At 41.2% G+C, this 19,307-nt stretch overlaps 1 protein-coding gene across 1 annotated transcript in view; it reads left to right on the forward strand.

The window, feature by feature from the left end:
- The window catches only part of ERGIC1 (endoplasmic reticulum-golgi intermediate compartment 1), a 58,487-nt gene that overhangs the window by 6,884 nt on the left and 32,296 nt on the right, over nt 1-19,307 (forward strand). The window contains exon 2 of the mRNA XM_030458898.1: nt 14,608-14,669. Coding sequence (XP_030314758.1) covers nt 14,608-14,669 — 62 coding nt within the window. The remainder of the gene's footprint in view (nt 1-14,607; nt 14,670-19,307) is intronic.

A 19,307-nucleotide genomic window follows, 5' to 3' on the forward strand; every position in this document is an offset into this window, starting at 1 on the left:
TTTTGTAGTGGGGTAGCGTCAATGCAGATGTTTCTTGGAAACTGAGTCAAAACCAGGACATTCACTTAGCAGTTGGAGAATGAGTTGTACTTGCATGTAGGTAGTTTAGTTATAGGCAACTAAAAGATAGGGCAGAGTTGTAAAAGCACATAAAGTCTCATCTCCTCAGATGGAAATGGAAATAGGTGAATCTGAGCTTGTCACTGGTTCATTGATAGTACTGAAGAAGTTAGATACTGAAAAAGTACAATGTATTTGAATCCCTGCTGGATGCTCTGGGTAAGGTTATGGTTTGTTGCCCCTAAATCTTGTGTAGTTATAACTTTTGTCCTATAGAAATTGCTTTGGGGGAGAAGGAAGACTTAGTGTGGTTTGTGCATACATCTGTGACACCATTTTTTACTCTCCCAAGTCAGGGTTCTGCTATTAATGCTTTTTGGCTTCAGGCAAGTGGCAATCCCTTTCTGAGCCTCAGTTACAGATTTCTTTCAAGGGGACCAGACTTTGTTCACTCTGCAGAGCAGTGGCTGAACAGTTTTGACCTTGGACTGCTTTTCTTGACCTTGTCCTGCCTGAGATGGTGAGCTTAGAAGGCATGTAGAAGTTTTCCTTATTGATATGGAGAAATCTCTGGGACATGCAGTAGGGTATGGATTGGTCTGTGTGCTTTTGAAGGAAGTCTTATGAGGATGCAGCTGTTTGCTTCACACACTCCATCCCTCCCCCCCTTTTTTTTTCTTCTGTAGGTGTTATGTTTCTTTATTCTGTTTTGTATGTATCTCTGATTTGTGTGCTGTTCTAGTGCAGCTGAGACTTAGACCATGGTACAGCTCTTTTTTTTTTTTTTTTTTTTTTTTTCCATAGCTGTGTCTTGGTGTTGCCCTGAGTTATGTGTAGGTAATTTATTGGAAATCATATTCCAAGCTTGAATTTTGTTAAGTGTCTTCTAGAGATCAGGAACTGCTGCCTGTTGGGAGGGCTGAAGAATTGTCTCCTAAGGCCAGTAGCACTGGGAATACTGGGAGCCAGCAGCTGTGGGCAGTGAGATGGATGAACGTGGCCAGAGGGAGACAAACTCTGAACTGACAGATCTCAAATTTGGAAAGGGAGAGGTGTCTGGAACTGGGGGCTCAGAAAGTATGAGATGGGTGAGGTACAGTGCTGGAGGAAGTGTCTGGGGGATGTGATGGATGGAATTGCTGGGGAGATGCAAGAATATCTGAGCTTAAGGGGGATGAAGGCTCCATGCTAGGAAGGGTTACAGTCTACTTATGACATTCATGTATCTGAGCACTTGACTTAGTTTGCAGAGCAGCCTGTTTAATCCTGTTCCCCATTCTCTCTGCCTCCTTCCTCTATATCTGGTCTCCAGAATATGGTACTACCACTTGGAAGTAGTCATTCTTGCTTACAGTCCAGTGAAGGGCTGGATCCCTTTAAATACCAGTCCCCTTACTTGAACATTTTTTCTTCATGACATTTTCCCCCTGTTTTGATGAAGCAGAGTATAGTTTGCTCACTTTATTAAAAATAAATTTCCCTTCCATCCTTCATTTTGGCACCTGCTTCACTGCCTAAAAGGAAACAAAATGCTTGCTGGCAAGATTTCATTGAGTATTTGAGATTATAAGTAATTTTCTCATCCTCATTACTTTTGGAATATGTGTAAACCTAACGTTTTAATTTGGGAAAAGAAAAAAAAAAAGTGGTGTAGTGCTTCCTGCCTTCCATTCTTCAGTGCCAGCTGAAATAGTTTGTCCTTCTGGTGTGTTTCAGCAATAGCAATTGCTGTGTATTCCTGGGCTATAGAGAACAATCTTCTTGAGCATCAAAAGAATGACAGCACAAAATTTAGAATGTGGTTGACAAAAAGGTGTTATGCAAGACTGCACAATGGAGTTGGGGATGCTGGCGGAAGCCAGAAATCAGGAGAACTAGCTCCTTGGAAAGAAATCAATTTAAACAGGAACAGAATGTATTCATTTTTTGTGTCCTCTTTCTGCAAGTGTTACGTGGATTCATAGTCTTTTGTCCTTGAAATAAATGGGGTTTGTGTTTTGGTGGAATTTTTTTTTCCCTATACAAATCCTCCACCTACTAAGTAACTAGTAGACCAGGTGACATAATGTTTCAGAGACTGATGTGTCTGACATTCTCCCAGCCCCTTTCCCTAAATGTCCAGTTACCCAAAGGCTGGATTATATAATTAATGACAGTCCTTCTGGCTAACCTTGTGTGCTTGTTCTCAGTGCTCCTCCTTGTTTCAGAAACATCCTCTGTTAGTTTCATTATGTTCTTGGAACTAAAATTAAGAGGGAGGAGCTGTCTGGAAGGGAAACATATTCCTGCATTTGACTCCTGGGTTTAAAAATGTGGAGACTCAGCGGGTCAAAAAAAAACATTATTTGAAGATCATGCTTTGAAAACTGGTTTGATATTGTGAGTGAAAAGTCAGTCATACAGAATTTGAAAATTGTGGTCTTCACCTTCTGGCAGTACAGGTAAACTGGTTTAAAAGCATGCTAACCCCTCCATCTCTTGTGCAATTATTAGCATATCAGAGCTTGCTTAGAAAAGTTCAGGATTAAACGGCTTCCAGTGTAATTTTTGAAGCCCTGAGAGTTTGTCCAATAAAGTTCAACTTCTGCAGTATGTGTTAATACTTCCCCTATTGTGTGTAAATGAGGACTAGCTGATTACTTAATGGTGTTTGTGTATTATCTGCTGTTACGTGGGTGTTAATCTTACAAAGTGTGTTAATAACTGCTTGGTATTTACAAGTATCGGCTTATTAGTCCTGCTTTGAATTTTTATAGAGAGCTGGGACTTTTTAGGCTGGAGAAGAGAAGGCTGAGGGCTGTCTACAAATATCTGAAGGGTGAATGCAAGGAAGATGGAGCTGGACTCTTCTCAGTAGTTCCCAGGACAAGGGACAACAGGCACAAGCTGGAACATAGAAAGTTCCATTTAAACATAAAAAAAAACTTTTTTACTATGAGGGTGTCCAGGCACTGGCACAGGCTGCCCAGGGAGGTTGTGGAGTCCCCTTCTCTGGAGGTCTTCAGAACCCACTTGGATGCAGTCCTGTGCAATGTGCAACAACTGATCCTGCTTTAGTGGGAGAGTTGGACTGGATGATCTCTAGAGGTTCCTTCCAACTCTGATAATTCTGTGATTTGCATCTTGGACTCACATTCAGAGCCAGGCTTTGGTATTTGTATTTTTAGTGTTTACTTTCCATGTGAAACCTACATTAACAGGATCACTTCATTTACTTTTCAGGTGCTTCAAAGTTTGTGTCCCATTAACAAAACCATTCCTGATTAAGATTGTTTGTAACCATGCACTCCAGGCACAACCCCCTTACTGAACCAAGGCTCAGCTCTTGCAGTGCACATCCAGTTTGTTTTCATAAGTGCATCTTCCCAGAGCTTTCCTTATACAATCCTTCAAAGAAGTTGGGACTTTGGTCAGAAATCCTTCATACTGCTGCAGCTTTTCAGTTGTAGGTTTCAACATGTTTGCTGGAAAGTGGGCAAATGTTGCCTCTCTTTAAAATGAAGAAGCTGAAGAAGGAAGATTACACAGTGAGTCAGTACTGGGAGCAGAACAGAACTTGGATCTGTTGCTTCCTACTGCTGCATTATGTTCTCATCTGCTGCCAGACAGGAAATAAAGAAATTTCATTTAAACTAAGAATTAACAGCTGCAAAATGAAGTGCTCAGAGTCAGTAATTCCTATTTTCTTCCCCTGCTACTGTGTTTTTGCCATTGATTTCCCATTCTATAAAACAGAGTGATAAATTTCACCTGCTTTATTGGAAGAAGAGTTACTAATTTTTATCTGTGGTGGATTGTGTGGGAGATAAGTATTCTTGCAGAAGTGTCAGAGCACGAGCTTGCCTTTGGTTGGGAAGAAAAACAGTTTTATCTAAAGAAAGGATTTCAGCATTAAATCTTGAACTATTATTTCTCCATAGAAATAAAAAAAAATCAGTGCTTCCTATACACATATAGAGGAAGGTGTTAGGTTGAGGCACATACACTTCCTTTGGACTATTTATTGGTGTGTAGAGCTACTTTTTCTAATAGATCTGTGGAACAAAATCCTGGATTTCTGTCCAGAACATGGATAGCAAGGATTATAAGAAGTTGGAAATGCATAGGGAGTTGAAGTCACCGCTTTTTTAAAGTAAGATGTTTTGCTTAAAAAGACATGTTGCCCTTTTTGTAAGGGCAAGGAGTGATCAGACACGGGGTAATGGTTTTAAATGGAAAGAGAGTAGGTTTAGATTAGATATTCAGAAGAAATTCTTTATTGTGTTGGTGGTGAGCCAGTAGCACAGGTTGCCCAGGGAAGTTGTGGATGCTGCATCCCTGGAATTGTCTAAAGCCACATTAGGTGAGGCTTAGAGCAACATGGACTAGTGGGAGGTGTCCCTGCCCTTGCAGGGCGTTAGAGTAAGATGATTTTTTCAGGTCCCTTCTGACCTAAGCCATTCTATGACTCTTGATGTTCCCCCAGTTAAAACAAAACAGCCAAAGAGAACTCATTCTAGCAAACTTGTATCTAAATCTTGTAATTTGATTTTAATGCTCCTTCCCCTGTCTGAGAGGAGACTCCGTTTTATTTTGACTTTATTTTCACAGGAACAAGGTGCTGCAGATACCTTCCCTCTCTCCATCATTTAGAGGTTTCCTGCCTTCTTACTCAGGGGTTGTGTCTTAAGCCCATATTTTCCTGGTTCAGGGATTTGCTCCAAACTGCTTGTCACACCAAGTCTGCCTCTTTTTTTTAATCAGCTTTCAAGCATCTGGGGATAATCCATCCCACAAAACTGCTGACTAGTCTTCTGTGTCACCTGCCCAGCTGTCTGCTCGTTCTTATCCTTTCTCCCAGGAGAGTCTGATGATGTCCAGCCCCTCTGTGGGTACCTAGGCAGAGGGGAGTCTTACCCCCCTTGTTCCTTTAGCATCATTGTCCCATATACTAGCTGTTGTTCAGGGTCATTCTCTTTACTGGTTTGATAATTTCAAAGATGCTGTTGTTAGGCACATGGAATGGGGTAACTGGTCTTTCAGGGCATCTCTGCATAGCCTAGGAGTCAGCGTGCTTTACACTGTTGAATAAAATTAATTTTAACAAGTAAAGAGGTTCACCTTTTCCCTCTGGCCCTGGTCACACTAGTTCTAGGTATAGTTTCAACAACAGAGAACAACAGAAGTAGCCCCAACAGTTTTGAACAGGTGCCTGTGATTTTATTTTTATTTGTAAGGTAGATGGTCTTTTGCTAAGCTGAAGAGCACTGTGTGTGCAAACCTGACTCAGCTGTGCTGTTTATGCTACTTTTGCATTTCCCTCAACTTGAACAGTTACACTGAAAACTAAATTGCTGGGTTTTGATTTAGGCATTGTATGAAAGTAGCAGCTTTGCTTTTAAAGATTTTACTGTGAGTGTCTGAAGGGCTTCATAGGATGGAGCAAAGCTGGGAAGGAATGTTCTGTGTTAGAGGGACTTGTCTGTGCTTCGTGGAGTGAGGGCATTTGTATAAGCCTGCTTGGTTTTGTTTAGAGTTAAATGGCCTCTGAACAGGTTAAAAGTTTCTTTTCTTTGGCTGCATGCCTGGTGAGTTCTGCTGCTCAGTTGGTGGCTGGCCTGTCCCTAGTGCCCAGTGTTCAAAGGCTGTTAAGGCAGCCTTAACAAAGTGGGGACAAATTGTCCTTAAGTCATTATTTGAGAGTAGTGACCCAAGTAAACAGAAGAACTGTTGCTGCCTGTTAAGCAACTCCCTTTTTAAAGATCTTCGTTCAGTTATTTGATCTTTTTGTTTAGAATTTTTTGTTCTGCTAGTAGCACTGAAGTATTCTATATGCTTTCTTAGTTTCTTTTATTTTTTTCATAGCATCCTGTAATCCTTTTTGGTTTTTTAATGTTTCTCAGTTAAGGAAGCATCCAGATATAAAGCCCTGGGCATCAATTTATTCCCTTCAATTTTTTTTTCTTCACATTTGTGTTTTGGAATATGCAGAGGCTGATGGGCAGTGCCAGTCACTGGGTGTTGCAGGAGATGCTCTATGTAGCTCCTTTTTTTCTGAGTTGCTTCATGACACCTTTAAAACCTGTCAGTTGATACAGAACTCACAGTACCTTGAGCTTTTTGGGAGGCAGGATCTCACTTTAGCACTCTGTACTTCTGATTCTTAGGCTCTGTTTAGATGGTGGGCATCTCTTTGCCTGAGCAATCAGCAAGATACAGATTTTCCTTGGCACAAACACACATCCCTTTGGTGGGAAGGTTTCTTCAGAAATATCACTGAGTACTACAGAAAGTGATTAGTCTTCAGCCTGAATGATCTTCTTCTGACAACAGTCCCTCCATAGCTTCCTTTTGGTTCCATGAATTCACACAGAAGATAGCAAATACAGCCTCTTTTCTTCCTTTTTAATTTTTTTCTCCCTTCTGTCTCCAAGCTACAGTGATGATTTAAGGGGCAGACAAAAGTTTCTGAGATGATGTGGTGATTAAATTCTGATCTCTCCTTTGTAACACCAGCCTATACTGAAGTTTTCCTGGAGAGAGAGAATTAAGTCTATGTGTGCACGGTCATCTTTGACGGTCTGTTAGACCTCAGCCAACTTACATTTATCATGCCTGTGATTCTTCCTGCCTCCCATGTCCTCCCTACAAATGATGAAGCATTTTATCTAAAGTGAATCCTTGCATTCTCAAGTGTAAGTGGTATCTCTGCTAAGAGCTTAATAGCAGCAGGTACTGAATGAATCAGAGTCTGTAAACACTTCTGCTGTCTCTAGGATGCTTTTTCCAGAGGTGGTAGCAGTGGTAATACAAGGAAATAAAGTTGTGTGGTAGCTCACACTGAGGACTGTGTGAAAACTCTTCAGAGTCATCTTTCCAGCTCATTTCATGTGCACTTAAACATGTTTCCTGCAGTGGGGTTGAGGCTGCTTGTTCTCCTCTCCCCACTTCACACCCACCTTGGTTTCCTGAACTGCTAATGAACCTCTTCTGTCATTAAATGACAAACTTAAAAATAAGTACAGCTATGCAAATCTTGTGGAAAGAGCTGGGTGTCTTGTCTCTGCATCAGATCCATAGCCCCCATGGGGAACCAAATAAAGCTGAGTGAACCAACCATCTCTGAATCATATGTCTGTAATACAGCAATAAAAAAGAAAGGTTTGAGGAGGCAGATAGGAAATGGGAAAAGGAAGAATAAAACTCTGTGAAGTGACAAATCCCAAGGTTATGTCCTTGTCTCTAGGGAAAATGAATCCTTCTAAAATTAAGGATGATTTGTCTCTTCAGTGGCAGCTAAATAGAAATAGTTGGCTGGATTCGCTGCTGTCTGCATGAAGTAATTAAAGAGTCTGGTGTAATTCAGAAGGATGTAGCCTAAAGATGAATTTATTTACAAGGTCTAATGGTAGATGCTCTCAAAGAAGAGATGACACTAGATGTTTTCTAACCTGTTTTCAGGCAGAGCTGCCTCTCGATGACTCTTACTGTAGATGAAATGGATACCTGCATAGGCTTGACAGTCCAACGTTGTGTTTGGCAGCTGCCTTACTCCTTGTGTACCTTTCACAGTGTACATAGTTCACATCAAAAGCAGCCTAAAATAGTTTTCTTGAATGAATATGCATTCCTAGAAATGCAACGTCAGGCAGTTTTTCCTATATAAAAAAATTCCAGTGTAATTAACATACTTTTATGTTCTTTTGACAAAACCTGATTTTTTTATTTTTAAGAATCAACTTCTTAATGTGTCTGATCTTCATGGGATACCTCTGTGTTGTTTTCTTCTTTGATTGTTGCACATACAGTGTGTAATGGTAGAAATTCTCTTCACGTTGTAATTCCATTTTCTGGTGAGTACGTAATGAATGAACTTTGTGAGGAACAGGCAAACTCTTATAGTCAGGGATTGGCCAGTCTGTGGAGAAATACTGACATAAAGCCTTCTCAGATTCTTGATATTTGAGGTCTGCAGCCATACTCTGATTCACTTCTCTTTGGTTTGCAAGAGGGACTTAACAAATGGAAAAAGCCATCAGCAATGATGCACTTGGATGTATTTTCAGTTTGCAGGAGCTGTGCTACCTGCTGTCAGCACGTGGGCAGGAGCAGAAGGGGAAACAAGCTTTGAAAACTGCTTTAATTGTCGTTCATTCTCTTGTGCAGTCACAAGTGAACATTTCTTTCATGAAATAGTTCCTAAAAGGCCAACCTAATCTTATTTATTTTAGAGCAGAGGGTCTACAAAGTCAGTGTAGTTTGCCAGGTGTTAGAGCTTGCTTTCTTGGTGTGAAAAAAGGGTCAGTGGTTTTAGTGTGACACAGTCACCATCTTGGAAGCCATCTCAGCTTGAAAAGGTGTAATATTCTTCATTACTTCAAAGGACCAACTTGCCCTCTCTGTACATGTGTCATAGGTGCTTTGCTGTCCTCCTTTTCAGCATCAGCCCTTGTGTTTCTCAGAGCAGTGGTGTCACTTACCAAGGAGGAAGCCATCAGGAATGGAGTTTTTGATGACCCTAAAAGACCTTTAGGACAGTTCAGGCTGCAAGGCTTCACCAGTTGGATTACTAGAATCCGAGTTTTCCCCTGTATCTTGGAAACTGTAGGGACATCTCCCACACACAGTTTTTCTTCTCTTTGAGAGAAATTATGGTATCTGATATGTAATGATGTAGATATTGCTCCTTACTCATAATGAATGAACTTTTGTCCAGCACTGGGTCTCCAAAATAGAGCATGTTGAGGTACAAGCACTGGCCCCACAGTTGTTCAGATTTCTTACTGCATAGCAACATAATCTTTACAATATTTTCAAAATTCACTGTTTGTATCTCTACTCAACAATTCCCTCTTTGTCTAGGTTAGTCAAATCTGCTGCAGGGTTTTTAGTTGCTTGGCTAACTTAAAAGTGAAGTTACATTTCTATTGTTAAATTTCTTCTTACAAGTCATTTGAAGGAGAGTTATTTGTTAATGAAGCAAATTGGTCAGCAGCATTAGGCCATCTCTTTCCAAAGAGATCTCAAAGCTACTGATGTGTAATAAAATTAAGGTATTGTTCACTGTGCATTAGGCTTGAGAATGAGTAATGTCACCAGGAATTAGTGACCTCAACTTCAAATGTGGTACCTGCTGAAAGATAAATGCTACTTCTAAAAGCTGATTAGTACAGGAGGTGGAGAATCAAGCGTTGTTTCAACACTCACATTCCTCTGTGTGAATCACAGCCAGGGACCCTTGCTGCTAAAACAAGATGACATGATGTATTTATGCTACCACTGAACTGCTAAAGGTAGAGTATCAGCTGTAATATGAGGGGGGGTTTTATTTTATTTTTTTAACCATCTTTGACGTCAGAAATGTAGTGAATGATGGTTTCCTCTAAGCACCATCCCCTTTCAGTCTGGGCTGCAGAAGTACTTAAAATAGAGCTGGTGTGCTTCAAAAAAGAAGACTAATGTTTAAATATTTAATTCTGGGGGAAAACATCCTTAAGAACAAAAAACATTTTCCCTCTGTCTGTGAGCATTAAAGCTAAATTTCTGAATTATCTGCAGAGTGGAAAGGGATGAAAATTAATCTGTTTGCTGCTGACATACAGTGCCTGTATTCCATTCTGTGGCCAAGTGCCACATGTGAGTGTGCTGCACTTTCTCTTGGCTTCTTGAGTAACTGGAATACAGAACACAGTCTAAGAGCTGCAAAACAATTTTTCCTTTGCCCCTCAGTTAAATCATTTTAAAAAGGCCTTGCAGAAGGGTGCATGGAAACATCCCACTGCTACTTGCACCAGTTGTGTTTCAGTGCTCCACAGACAGAGCTGAAGCATCAGACTCCCTGCAGTGACTCAGTAGAACAAGGTTTGCAAACCATACTCTGAAGGTCTTGTTTAGGTGACATGGGTACTGCATTGCTCCTTTGCTTTCTCTCTTATGTGCCAGGGAGGAGTGGGCACTCTTGAGGAATGCAGAAAATGCTGTAAACTGAAGGAGGAATTAATGTTTTTCCCTCTCTGATGTGAACTCCTTTAAGTATCAGTTTCCCTGTGCCGCAGGGCATTCAAATTTAAACACCATCTAATTAGTTCTGCTTAGGTTTTTTGTTTGTTTGTTTTTATTGTTTCATGTTCTTTGCTTCTTGCTCATGAAAAAGTTAACAGCTGCTTACAGAGGTGTTACTGTAATATTTTATTGAGACTCCCAAGATGTCAATATTTTTTTGTGCGGGGAAGTGGCAATCTTCAGTGAAATGATGTATTTATTACTTCATTTCCTGAAATACTTTGGATCCAGACTTGGAACTGTTCAGGTGTACATAAAACATGCCCTGGCAGGAAGCCCTGCCTGGAGCAGCTTTTGCTGAGGGCGTGAGCTCATCCCTGTTCTAGGGGCAAGCATTTGAATTATCTACTCCAGAAAGAGTTACGTTGTTTGGGTAGACACCTGCTGCCCTCCTTGTCACCCGTGTTGTGTTGTCAGTCAGATAGATTTGAAAGGAAAGTCAGGAGTAACCTCAGTGCTGATGATGTCAACTTTAATCCATTGGGTCTGATCTACCATTGCCTCTGTGCAGCCAGCCCCAGACATGATGTTGCTGTCCCATTCAGATGAGCTCTACTGCTTCTGGCCCTTTCAGTGGCTTTAGGAGATCCTGAAAAGTGAAAACAAAGAGCATATACTTCTGTCTGAATAAAAAAAATGTAATGGCATTAGCCCATATTAGTCTAGCTATGGCTTTTGAAGTCCTCCTAATACTTACAGGCATTTGAAATCTGCCATCCTGTTGTTCAGCTCCACTGGAGTGCACTCACCTGCAATTTTACCTTGCTGTCCACTTGTGCAACTCCAGTAAGATGAAACCAGACATATAATTTCTGTGTTACTGAGAGAACTGTTGCACACTTCTCCACCAGACAGCTGGAGTTCTGTCTCCAACCTGGCTTAATCATGCTAAGGTTTGTGAATTCTTTAGTTACACCTATTTAGGAATAAACCTTGGGCTGCTTTTCCTCACAGTGCTGTATTACCAGTTCTTGGATGTTTCTGTCAGGGAGGTGAGAAAGTTTTTGATTACAGCCTTTCAGCACTGGATTGAAAAAAGTATTGTAGCATTCCCTCATGTTCATTATGTGAAACCCTGATGTTGCCAAACAGATTTTTTCATTTCTTTGTTTGCAACCATGCATTCCCTTGAAATAAAAGGCAATAGGTATGAGGATACCTATGGTTTGGAGGAAGTCAGTCCACTGACATCGCTGAGCCATACAAATCTCACCATTCTGACTGAAGGAACAAAGTTGCCAAGTTTTATATAAATAACATGCTGGTTGTTCTGTGGAAACTGTCCCTGTGCATGCTTTGGAAGTGTAAAGTCAGGTATCCCAGTGTGAAAGCAGAGTGAACTGCTGCACAGTACAGCAGGTTAGGGGAGTTCACTGAGTAGTTACTGCAAGGTGGTGAATATGCTGTAAATCTACACCCTGGGTTCTCATAGTAATTTCAGGTATAACTACTAGACTATCAAAGTGGATATTCACAGTGTACTATGGCACATCTCACTGTGTTGTGAGCTGGCTGGTACAATCCTTCTGAACATCCAGGCTTCTCCATCGTTAGTAGTATCTTCCACTGCTTTGAATGTGCCAGTGTCAGGAATCTGTAAGGCAGCTTCTGCAATTTATAGAGCACGAGTTCCTCTCTGTTCCCAGGGTACAAATACTCCTCCAAGTGACCAATACTTCAGGAACCTGGAGGCTTACTGGAATTTTTACTGCAGGTGCTTGCAGGAACATCTCACCTGAGGGCGAGTAAAACCTGTTCCCCTTTACCATATATACAGCTCCACAGCCTCCTCAGCATATATTACAAATCATCCATGGTGTCTAATCCTTATTATTTTCTCTTCCCAGGACAGTGTAAGTGATCCTCTGAAATTGCTTTGAGCTCTGTGACTAGGCAAGAAGCCAGTGCAAAAAGAGAGGGATTTGTCTGGTAGTGTGTAGAAGTCAATCAGATTTTTAACCCTTCAGTCTGATAAGAGCTATGGCTTTTACAGATCTCTGATTTCTTGGGGCTTAGGGTCTCCTGCTAAAATAATTCTTGCCAACTTCACCAATTAATTAAGGCTTTCTTTGGGGTTCCATCCTCTACTTACTGCTGGGATCTCATCTCGAGTCTCACAACTTTTTAAGCTGTCATTGGATATTCTGGAATTTTAATCTTTTATCTAAGAATGTATTAATGCAACAAAACAGCTTCACGCAGTTCTCTTCACATACTCTTCTTGTTTGTACCATTAAACTGCTAAGTTCAAGGCTGGGACCCTATTTGCTTGATACTCTTTGTCTATCAAGCTGCGTATTCTCACTGTGTCATACACCCAGGTACACTTAGGGCCTCATGTGACAACTGTGGCAAATGTGCTGGACTGTGCTTGCAGGAAGGCTTGAACCTGTAGACAGAAACCCCAGAGTTCTCAAAACTCCAGGCAGATCAAATCCAGAGACTTGCTTAAAGTCCTTTTTAGATGTGTCTTAGAGTAGTAGAAGAGGGAATGTAATGTTTTGGTAGAAGAGATGGGAAGCAGAATAGCACAGAGAGGGGTAACAGCCTTTTAAGTGCTTGAAGTGTGGCTGGGAGCTATTAATCAATTTCTGTAGCATCCTTGTCTAATCCTAGCTTGCTTACACCATGCAGAACTTATTTTCTGGGGTTTGGGTGTTACTTAGATTGATTAAAATGGTAGTCTGAGAGGGGAGAACCATGACATGACACCAACTTTCCACTGTTTTTTTAAAAGCTTTTTAAAATTGTTTTACAGTTTTTTAAATCCTGTGGTGGATCATCATTCAACACTATTAAATATTTCTTACTGTAAGAATGAACTTCTTTTTATAGTATCCACATCCTAGTGTTTTTACTGATTCCAACACAGAGCTGTTGTTTCCTGTTTCTAACTGTTCACGCACTCAGCAGCCCTTGTGTGTTCATGTGTTCTCACACTCTTTTTCTGTCTCTCTCAGCTTTTTTAGCCTTGTTGATCTATTATTGTGACTGGTGAGAGCACGACGCCAGCTTTAAGCATTTAATGGGCTGCGAGCAGGAGCCATCAGCTATTTCCTCTGCCTGTGAGACCATGATGTCATGAGCTACTCTGGGTTGCTTTGCCCTCCACTGCTGCTGTTGCTTTGGTGTGTGTGGAAAGAACATAAACAGCACTTTCCAGATGTTCTCAGAGCAGCTGAGAGCCATAAATGGACTGTTTAGCTCAGGAACATTACTAATCTATTTAGGAGATGGCAGTGAACAGAGTCATAAAAACACGCCACTCCAATGCATATATCCTGTGCAACACGCTCTGTGAAGTGTATCACAGTGGGTTGTTGGAACAGTTAGGTGATTACATGGAGTGTTCAGGACTTGAGCTGAGTAGGTGAACTACCTTTATATCCACTCTTTTTCCCTCTCTTACCCTTCCTTCCTCCAGCTTCAACTCAGCAGCAGTGGCCCTCTAATCTCACACAAGGCTAATGCTGTTTTGCTCACCCAGAGTGCCTCCAAGTTGTCTTTTCAACAGGTGGAGAGTGAAGAAAAGAAAGATGATCTAGTTTTAAACTCTCAGAATAATATTAAGTGTAGTAAGAACTACTGAATAAACATGGGGGAGCTTCATCTTGATGTAGTACAGAATAGGAATTTGGAAGCCAGTGTTTCTCATTCCATTCCAGGGCTGGAAAAAGCATCAAATCTCACCCACTTGTGGTGTATCCAAAAAAAAGTCTGTTTTGTGGGAGGAGCAGTCACTTCCTTCTTTAGGGTGTGTGTGTGTTTTTAATACATCAAGTAATTTTTATTGAGTGGTGGAAAAATTTATGTCAGAGCTACATTGCGGCTGGACATGCAGGAGCACGAGGTTGTAGGAAATAATACAGCTAACATCAAAAGAGCAGTGAAAATTTAACCATGGAGAGTTGAAAATAGCAAAGCTGAGCCATATGGATATTAAAAGATGTGACTGAATCAAATCAACAGTCTAATATTAAACTAGGATTTTGCTGGGGGAGTAGCAAACTTCTGGGGTTAATTCCTCTTGTGTATCCAGTGTCCAAGGATAGGTTTCTTGTCTCAGCACCTTAATTTCAGACTTTTGTATTGTCAGTTTCTGGCTATTGCAGGGTACAAACTACAAGGGGAAATACAGGTTGTGTCTCACATTTTTTACCAGGCCTCTTTATTCAGGGGTCTGTACAGTATCCTTTTCCTTCTGTGGTGGTCTATAAACTTGTCCAGCACGGTTTCTTCCTTGGTATGTCTCAGAGTTCTGATTGCACTGAGCCATAACAGCAAGGCAGAGGGAAGTGCTTTGGAAATTGGAGCCAAGAGGGCAGTTTTCTTGGAACAAGAAAAATTATTTTTTTGTTTTGTTTTTCCTTCTCATACTCTTCTGTGAACTAAAAAAGTGTTGTTGGAAAGCTCAATGGAAAAACTTTAGCATCATTCATCCCTGGGGGACATCAAACCTATTGAAATGTTCCACCTGTTTTATGGCTGTTGCTTTTCCTCTTTCAGGTTTGACATCTACAGGAAGGTGCCAAAAGACCTTACACAGCCAACCTACACAGGGGCTATTAGTAAGTAACACTTCTTTTTTATGGCCTTGTATACTCCTGGTCTAAAATAAAAGATGTTTGGCTTCTCTGTCTACAGGGAATGTTGACAGGTATTCTTTGTTTCTGAGACAGCTCATTTGCCCAGTCTTTCAGGTTGTACTGAATGATGGAATAGTTTCCATGAATTCAGAATCTCAGCAACAGATAAGAAGTAAAGATAAATATTCATGAAAGGGAGCTCCTTAAAGCTTGTGCTGAAATAGCCACTCTGCTAGCTTACTACAGAGAGAATCTATGCATTCTGCATCAGTAAGGAGTAGTTTGGGTAGCAGTGTGCAGAGAGCCATGGTGAGGATGATTTCTCTCACAGTACTAAAAGGATTCATAGGTGGGACTACTGAGCAAATATCTGATTTTGTTGGGCTTTTGTCATGCTTGTGAAGAAAAATTACCTGGTCAGAAACCACCGATAAGGATCCACTCTCACTGCTGTGTATCAGTAGATGGACTGATACGAATCTCTTGCCTTGGGCCCCTTTTCCTTCCTTCCTCCTCCTGAGGGAAGCTGCAGACTGAGTAATGCAATTTCACACAATTAGGTGCAGTGAGTGCACTGTGCAGAGTGGTAAACATTGATCAGGTTGATCCTGCCAGACCTGTAATTAGACACCTAAATCCAGCTTTCCTGTTCCATTGAACAGTGACTTCCTTTGATCACATAGCTGTGCTCCATTCATCCATTCTCGTAGATGGGTCAGTAGCCTTGTATGTCACTGCTGACTTGAGTGATGTCATATCCCTTGGTGACAGTAGGCATCAAATGGAACTTAGTCAGTAGCAGTAAATCAATGGATACAAAGGAAAGCCCTTTATGAGCTAATAAAACCCCTCACTCCTTGCTGTGAGAATGGCCAAAGACTGGAACAGGCTGCCCAGGGTGGTGTGGCATCTCTGTCCTTGAAGGTACTCAAAATAATTTGACCTGGCCCTGAGCAACATGCTTGGAACAGGGGAGTTGGATGTGGTGATCTCCAGAGGTCCCTGCTAGCTTCAACTATTCTGTGCTTTTGTGAAGATAGCACATTACTCTAAATATTTACTTTCAGAAAGTCCTTGTCCTTTGTGTTCTGCTGTAGTCTGGATTACTTGTATGTTGACTCCTTTTTAGGTTTGCTGAAACTATGAACAAAGGGCTTGAATAAAGCTGTTTGCTAATTTAAAGGCATATGAGATTTAGTGTTTTGAAAGAACACTTTGAACTTGTTAGTGATCCTGCCTTCTCTTCTGTTTTGGAAACTAAGAGTTCCCACATTACAACTGGACTCCCTTTGAGAATTTGTCTTGTTATGAATCACCTGCAAAAGAATATGTTTTAGAAACAAACAAAAAAAACCATCAAAGGCCATCCAGTGTTAGCATTTCTGATCTGCAGTAAACAGCTCAAGTGATAAGTCTGCTGTGGGAAGGCTTGAAGGCTGTGACTCTTACTTAAAATTATTATCTGAGTTATTTCTATTCTTATTTGTAGCTTCTCAGGCTTTCATTTTCTTCTCTAACTGGTTCTCCTTCTTTTGTCAGAATGTTTTTAGACAGGCTGATATGAGCCAACAAACTGTGGTGGCTTTGCATGTGAGGATCTTGTGTGCAGCTTTCCTAGCAGGCTTTCTTGTCTGACCAAGCCTGTGACTTGTAATTTGAAAGTCAGTAATCTTGCATGTTGTAGGAGGCCATGAATGAGACCAGCCCATTGCCATGCCAGTTTGAAGTCTGGGAAGATTGCATTATTTCGTGATAAATACTTTAGGGAAGTCAGCTTCTACAAACATTGAGGGTTTGAGGGTAGGGGAAGGCTCTGCCTTTTAAAAAATCTCTTAGGGTCTAGTAAATATGTGAACTATATTTTTGTGTTCTTTAAGCCCTCCAAGTTTTACAGAGTAGCTATAAAATCCCATTTTAGCTGAATATTATTTTAGGCCCTTCCCACGTGATTTCTGGTGAAACTTGAGTTCAGCATCATTTCTAGTGCTGGAGGTTTTCTGTAATAAAAATGGATTTACTGTGGGATTCCTACAATTGCTTTTGGATTGTAAAAAGTCCTATTTTGTTCTTTTTGAAAAGTTTGAGGTTAGTTAGGAAGAAAGGCATAGATCACATTACAGAAGAAAAGAGATGGAAAATACTGACTCTGCTGCTGACCACCAGGGCTAAAGCAGCCAACTCCTCTGGGAAACAGCATCTTGGGCAAAGTGAGTGTGAGGGTATTTTGGTGGAGGCTGTCAGGTGATGTTGAATGCAAGCAAGTTCAGAGGCCAACTGGAGGGTTATTGACATTTTCCATTAAGTATGGCTTTGCAATTGCCATACAGTTGCAGTGAACATGGCATACATGATATTTCAGATCTGTGTAGCAACCCTTCTGGATACTAAAAATCAGTAGGAATGAGAGAACCAGGGACAGTCCACTGCAGTTTGCTTCAGTGTGGTTTGTACAGAGCAACATGTCCACAGCTGTTAACTTCTCTGAGGAGTGTGCAGAAGTTTCTCGTTCCTTTAGTAAGAAAAAAATCTCTTCTTTCAGGCAGCACTGCAATCCCTGTGCCACTCAGCCATTCATCCCATTGTTGTCCCTCTAACCCCACCAGTGGTTGCTGGTCCTCCCACTCCTGTGGAGTGTGTCTGTGCTGCCAGCACATGCCCATTCTGACAGACCTGACTAATGTTCTGAAAACTTGGCCATGTTTGGGTATGTAGGCAGCAGCAGCTCATGCCCTGGCTGGCTGACAGTTGGCATCTGGCTGGACAGGAGCAGTCTGGGTTCTTGAAAGGGGGATCTGTCAGTCAGACAGCTGCTGTAGCAGTCCTGCTGTTCGGCAGTGTGGATGCACAGTTTCCACGCACATGTTGTATGCGCACATGGTAATGTTATCCAGAAATACTCTGCTGTTTGGAGGCTGGAGTTTTAAATACACATCAGGAAATATCAAAGTTATGATTCACGTGGCATCTGTAACAAGACCCGTTCCTTGCACTTCATAGCAGTTTGCTCCCTTGAAAAATAAATTCTATTAATTTCATGCCTTAATATAGACACAGATCCACATTCTGTGTCTGTATGGCTTGTTAAACACTTCGCATTTCTTTTTATTTCTTGTGGGGTGGGAAGGAAGAGTCTGGAATGTACAAAGATGGGATATGTATCAGAAAGGCAATGTACAAGAGGCTAGGTTGTTGAAGGCAGTGTAGGGAAAAAAAGCTTGGAGAAGTTCTTATCCTTTTGGATTTAGTGATTAACCAACAGCAGTGTGTTCTAGTGTGTCTGACACCAGCAACCTTTGATATGTTGACTGTGGTATCACCTTAGAGTTTTAAGAAATCTAACTCAGATGGTTCTTGGAGCTCTGTGGGAACACAGCAGTGCTCTTGCAGTTAAGTTAAGCTTCATGCATTTTTTTTTAAATTATTCTGTCTGATCTTAGCCTTTAATCTACTTTTCCAAAAATAATAGAGTTGTCAAATGTGGGTGGCAGGAACTGTATATTTGCATGGATGCAAGTAAAGACCTTCACTGTGAAATAAGTAGCTGAAGCACTGTGTGTGTGAATTCTTATGCTGGGAACATCATATATGCCTGCAGCTCCACACTAAAGAGAGGAGCTCATATTCTGTGTCTGAAAGTATGTTGGCTCAAGAGGCGTTTCATGTAAGTCTCATGACAAAGACATCTCTCTGCCCTGAAAATGGATGTGTTCAAGAGGAGATTACCATGAAAGCAGTCATGCTAGCTAGGTCAGTGCAAATGTCTGTGTAGCCTAGAGTCCTCTTGCCAGGAGTGGTGAGCAGCAGGTGCCTGAGAAAAAGAACATGAGGATAGGTTAAACACATTGCCAGGCTTTGGTCTGTTTGCAGTTCTGAACTTCCTGACCTAGAGGAGTTCCTTTATATTTAGCAGTCCTCAGTTGATTTCTTTGGGGCAAATCTGATTTCTCTTTGAAATCTCAGACTCTCTTTTTTAAGCATCCCTAACTTCCATAGTCAAGCACAGTCAGAATTTATTTCAGTGTTCTGTAAAGGAAAACCTCCACTTGTTTTTAATCTCCCCCTACCCTTTCGTTCCCATGCTGGAAGAGACAGTGAGTGGCTGCTTCCCATTCATCTCCTTCAGGGAGCTCATGATCTTTTATACCCTCTCATCTGCTGTCAGGAATCTCTTTCACAGGCTGAAAACTGACTACACTACATCATTTTGAAGATGAGCAAAAGCATTGAGGAGCTTTGAAAATTGGACCCTGGTGTGTGTTTCAAGACATTCTTGCAGGATTTTTTAGATGCAGGTTAGTGGAATTTTACTGAACTGTAAAGTAAGTCTGGTCACAAGTCTTCACTGCAAGAGCTGAACTGGAAGATGGACTTGAGGGAGCAAATAAATACTTTGTATACTGGAAAAGGAGAAGATAATTTTATGATGTGAATGGTGGAGAAGAAAGTAAAAAAACTAGAAGAGAGAGAAAGCTCTCGTAGAGAATTTGCAGTTGTTAGTACCAGACTTGCATAAAAGTGCTGGAGAACAGATAGCTGATGCTATGGAAAGCCTTTACAGGATGATAACATAGTAATATGGGAGGCAATTGAAGGAGAAATTATTGTCTCTGTCAGATGGTC

This window comes from Calypte anna, chromosome 13 (genome assembly GCF_003957555.1).
Source record: "Calypte anna isolate BGI_N300 chromosome 13, bCalAnn1_v1.p, whole genome shotgun sequence".
Classification (NCBI taxonomy): domain Eukaryota; kingdom Metazoa; phylum Chordata; class Aves; order Apodiformes; family Trochilidae; genus Calypte; species Calypte anna.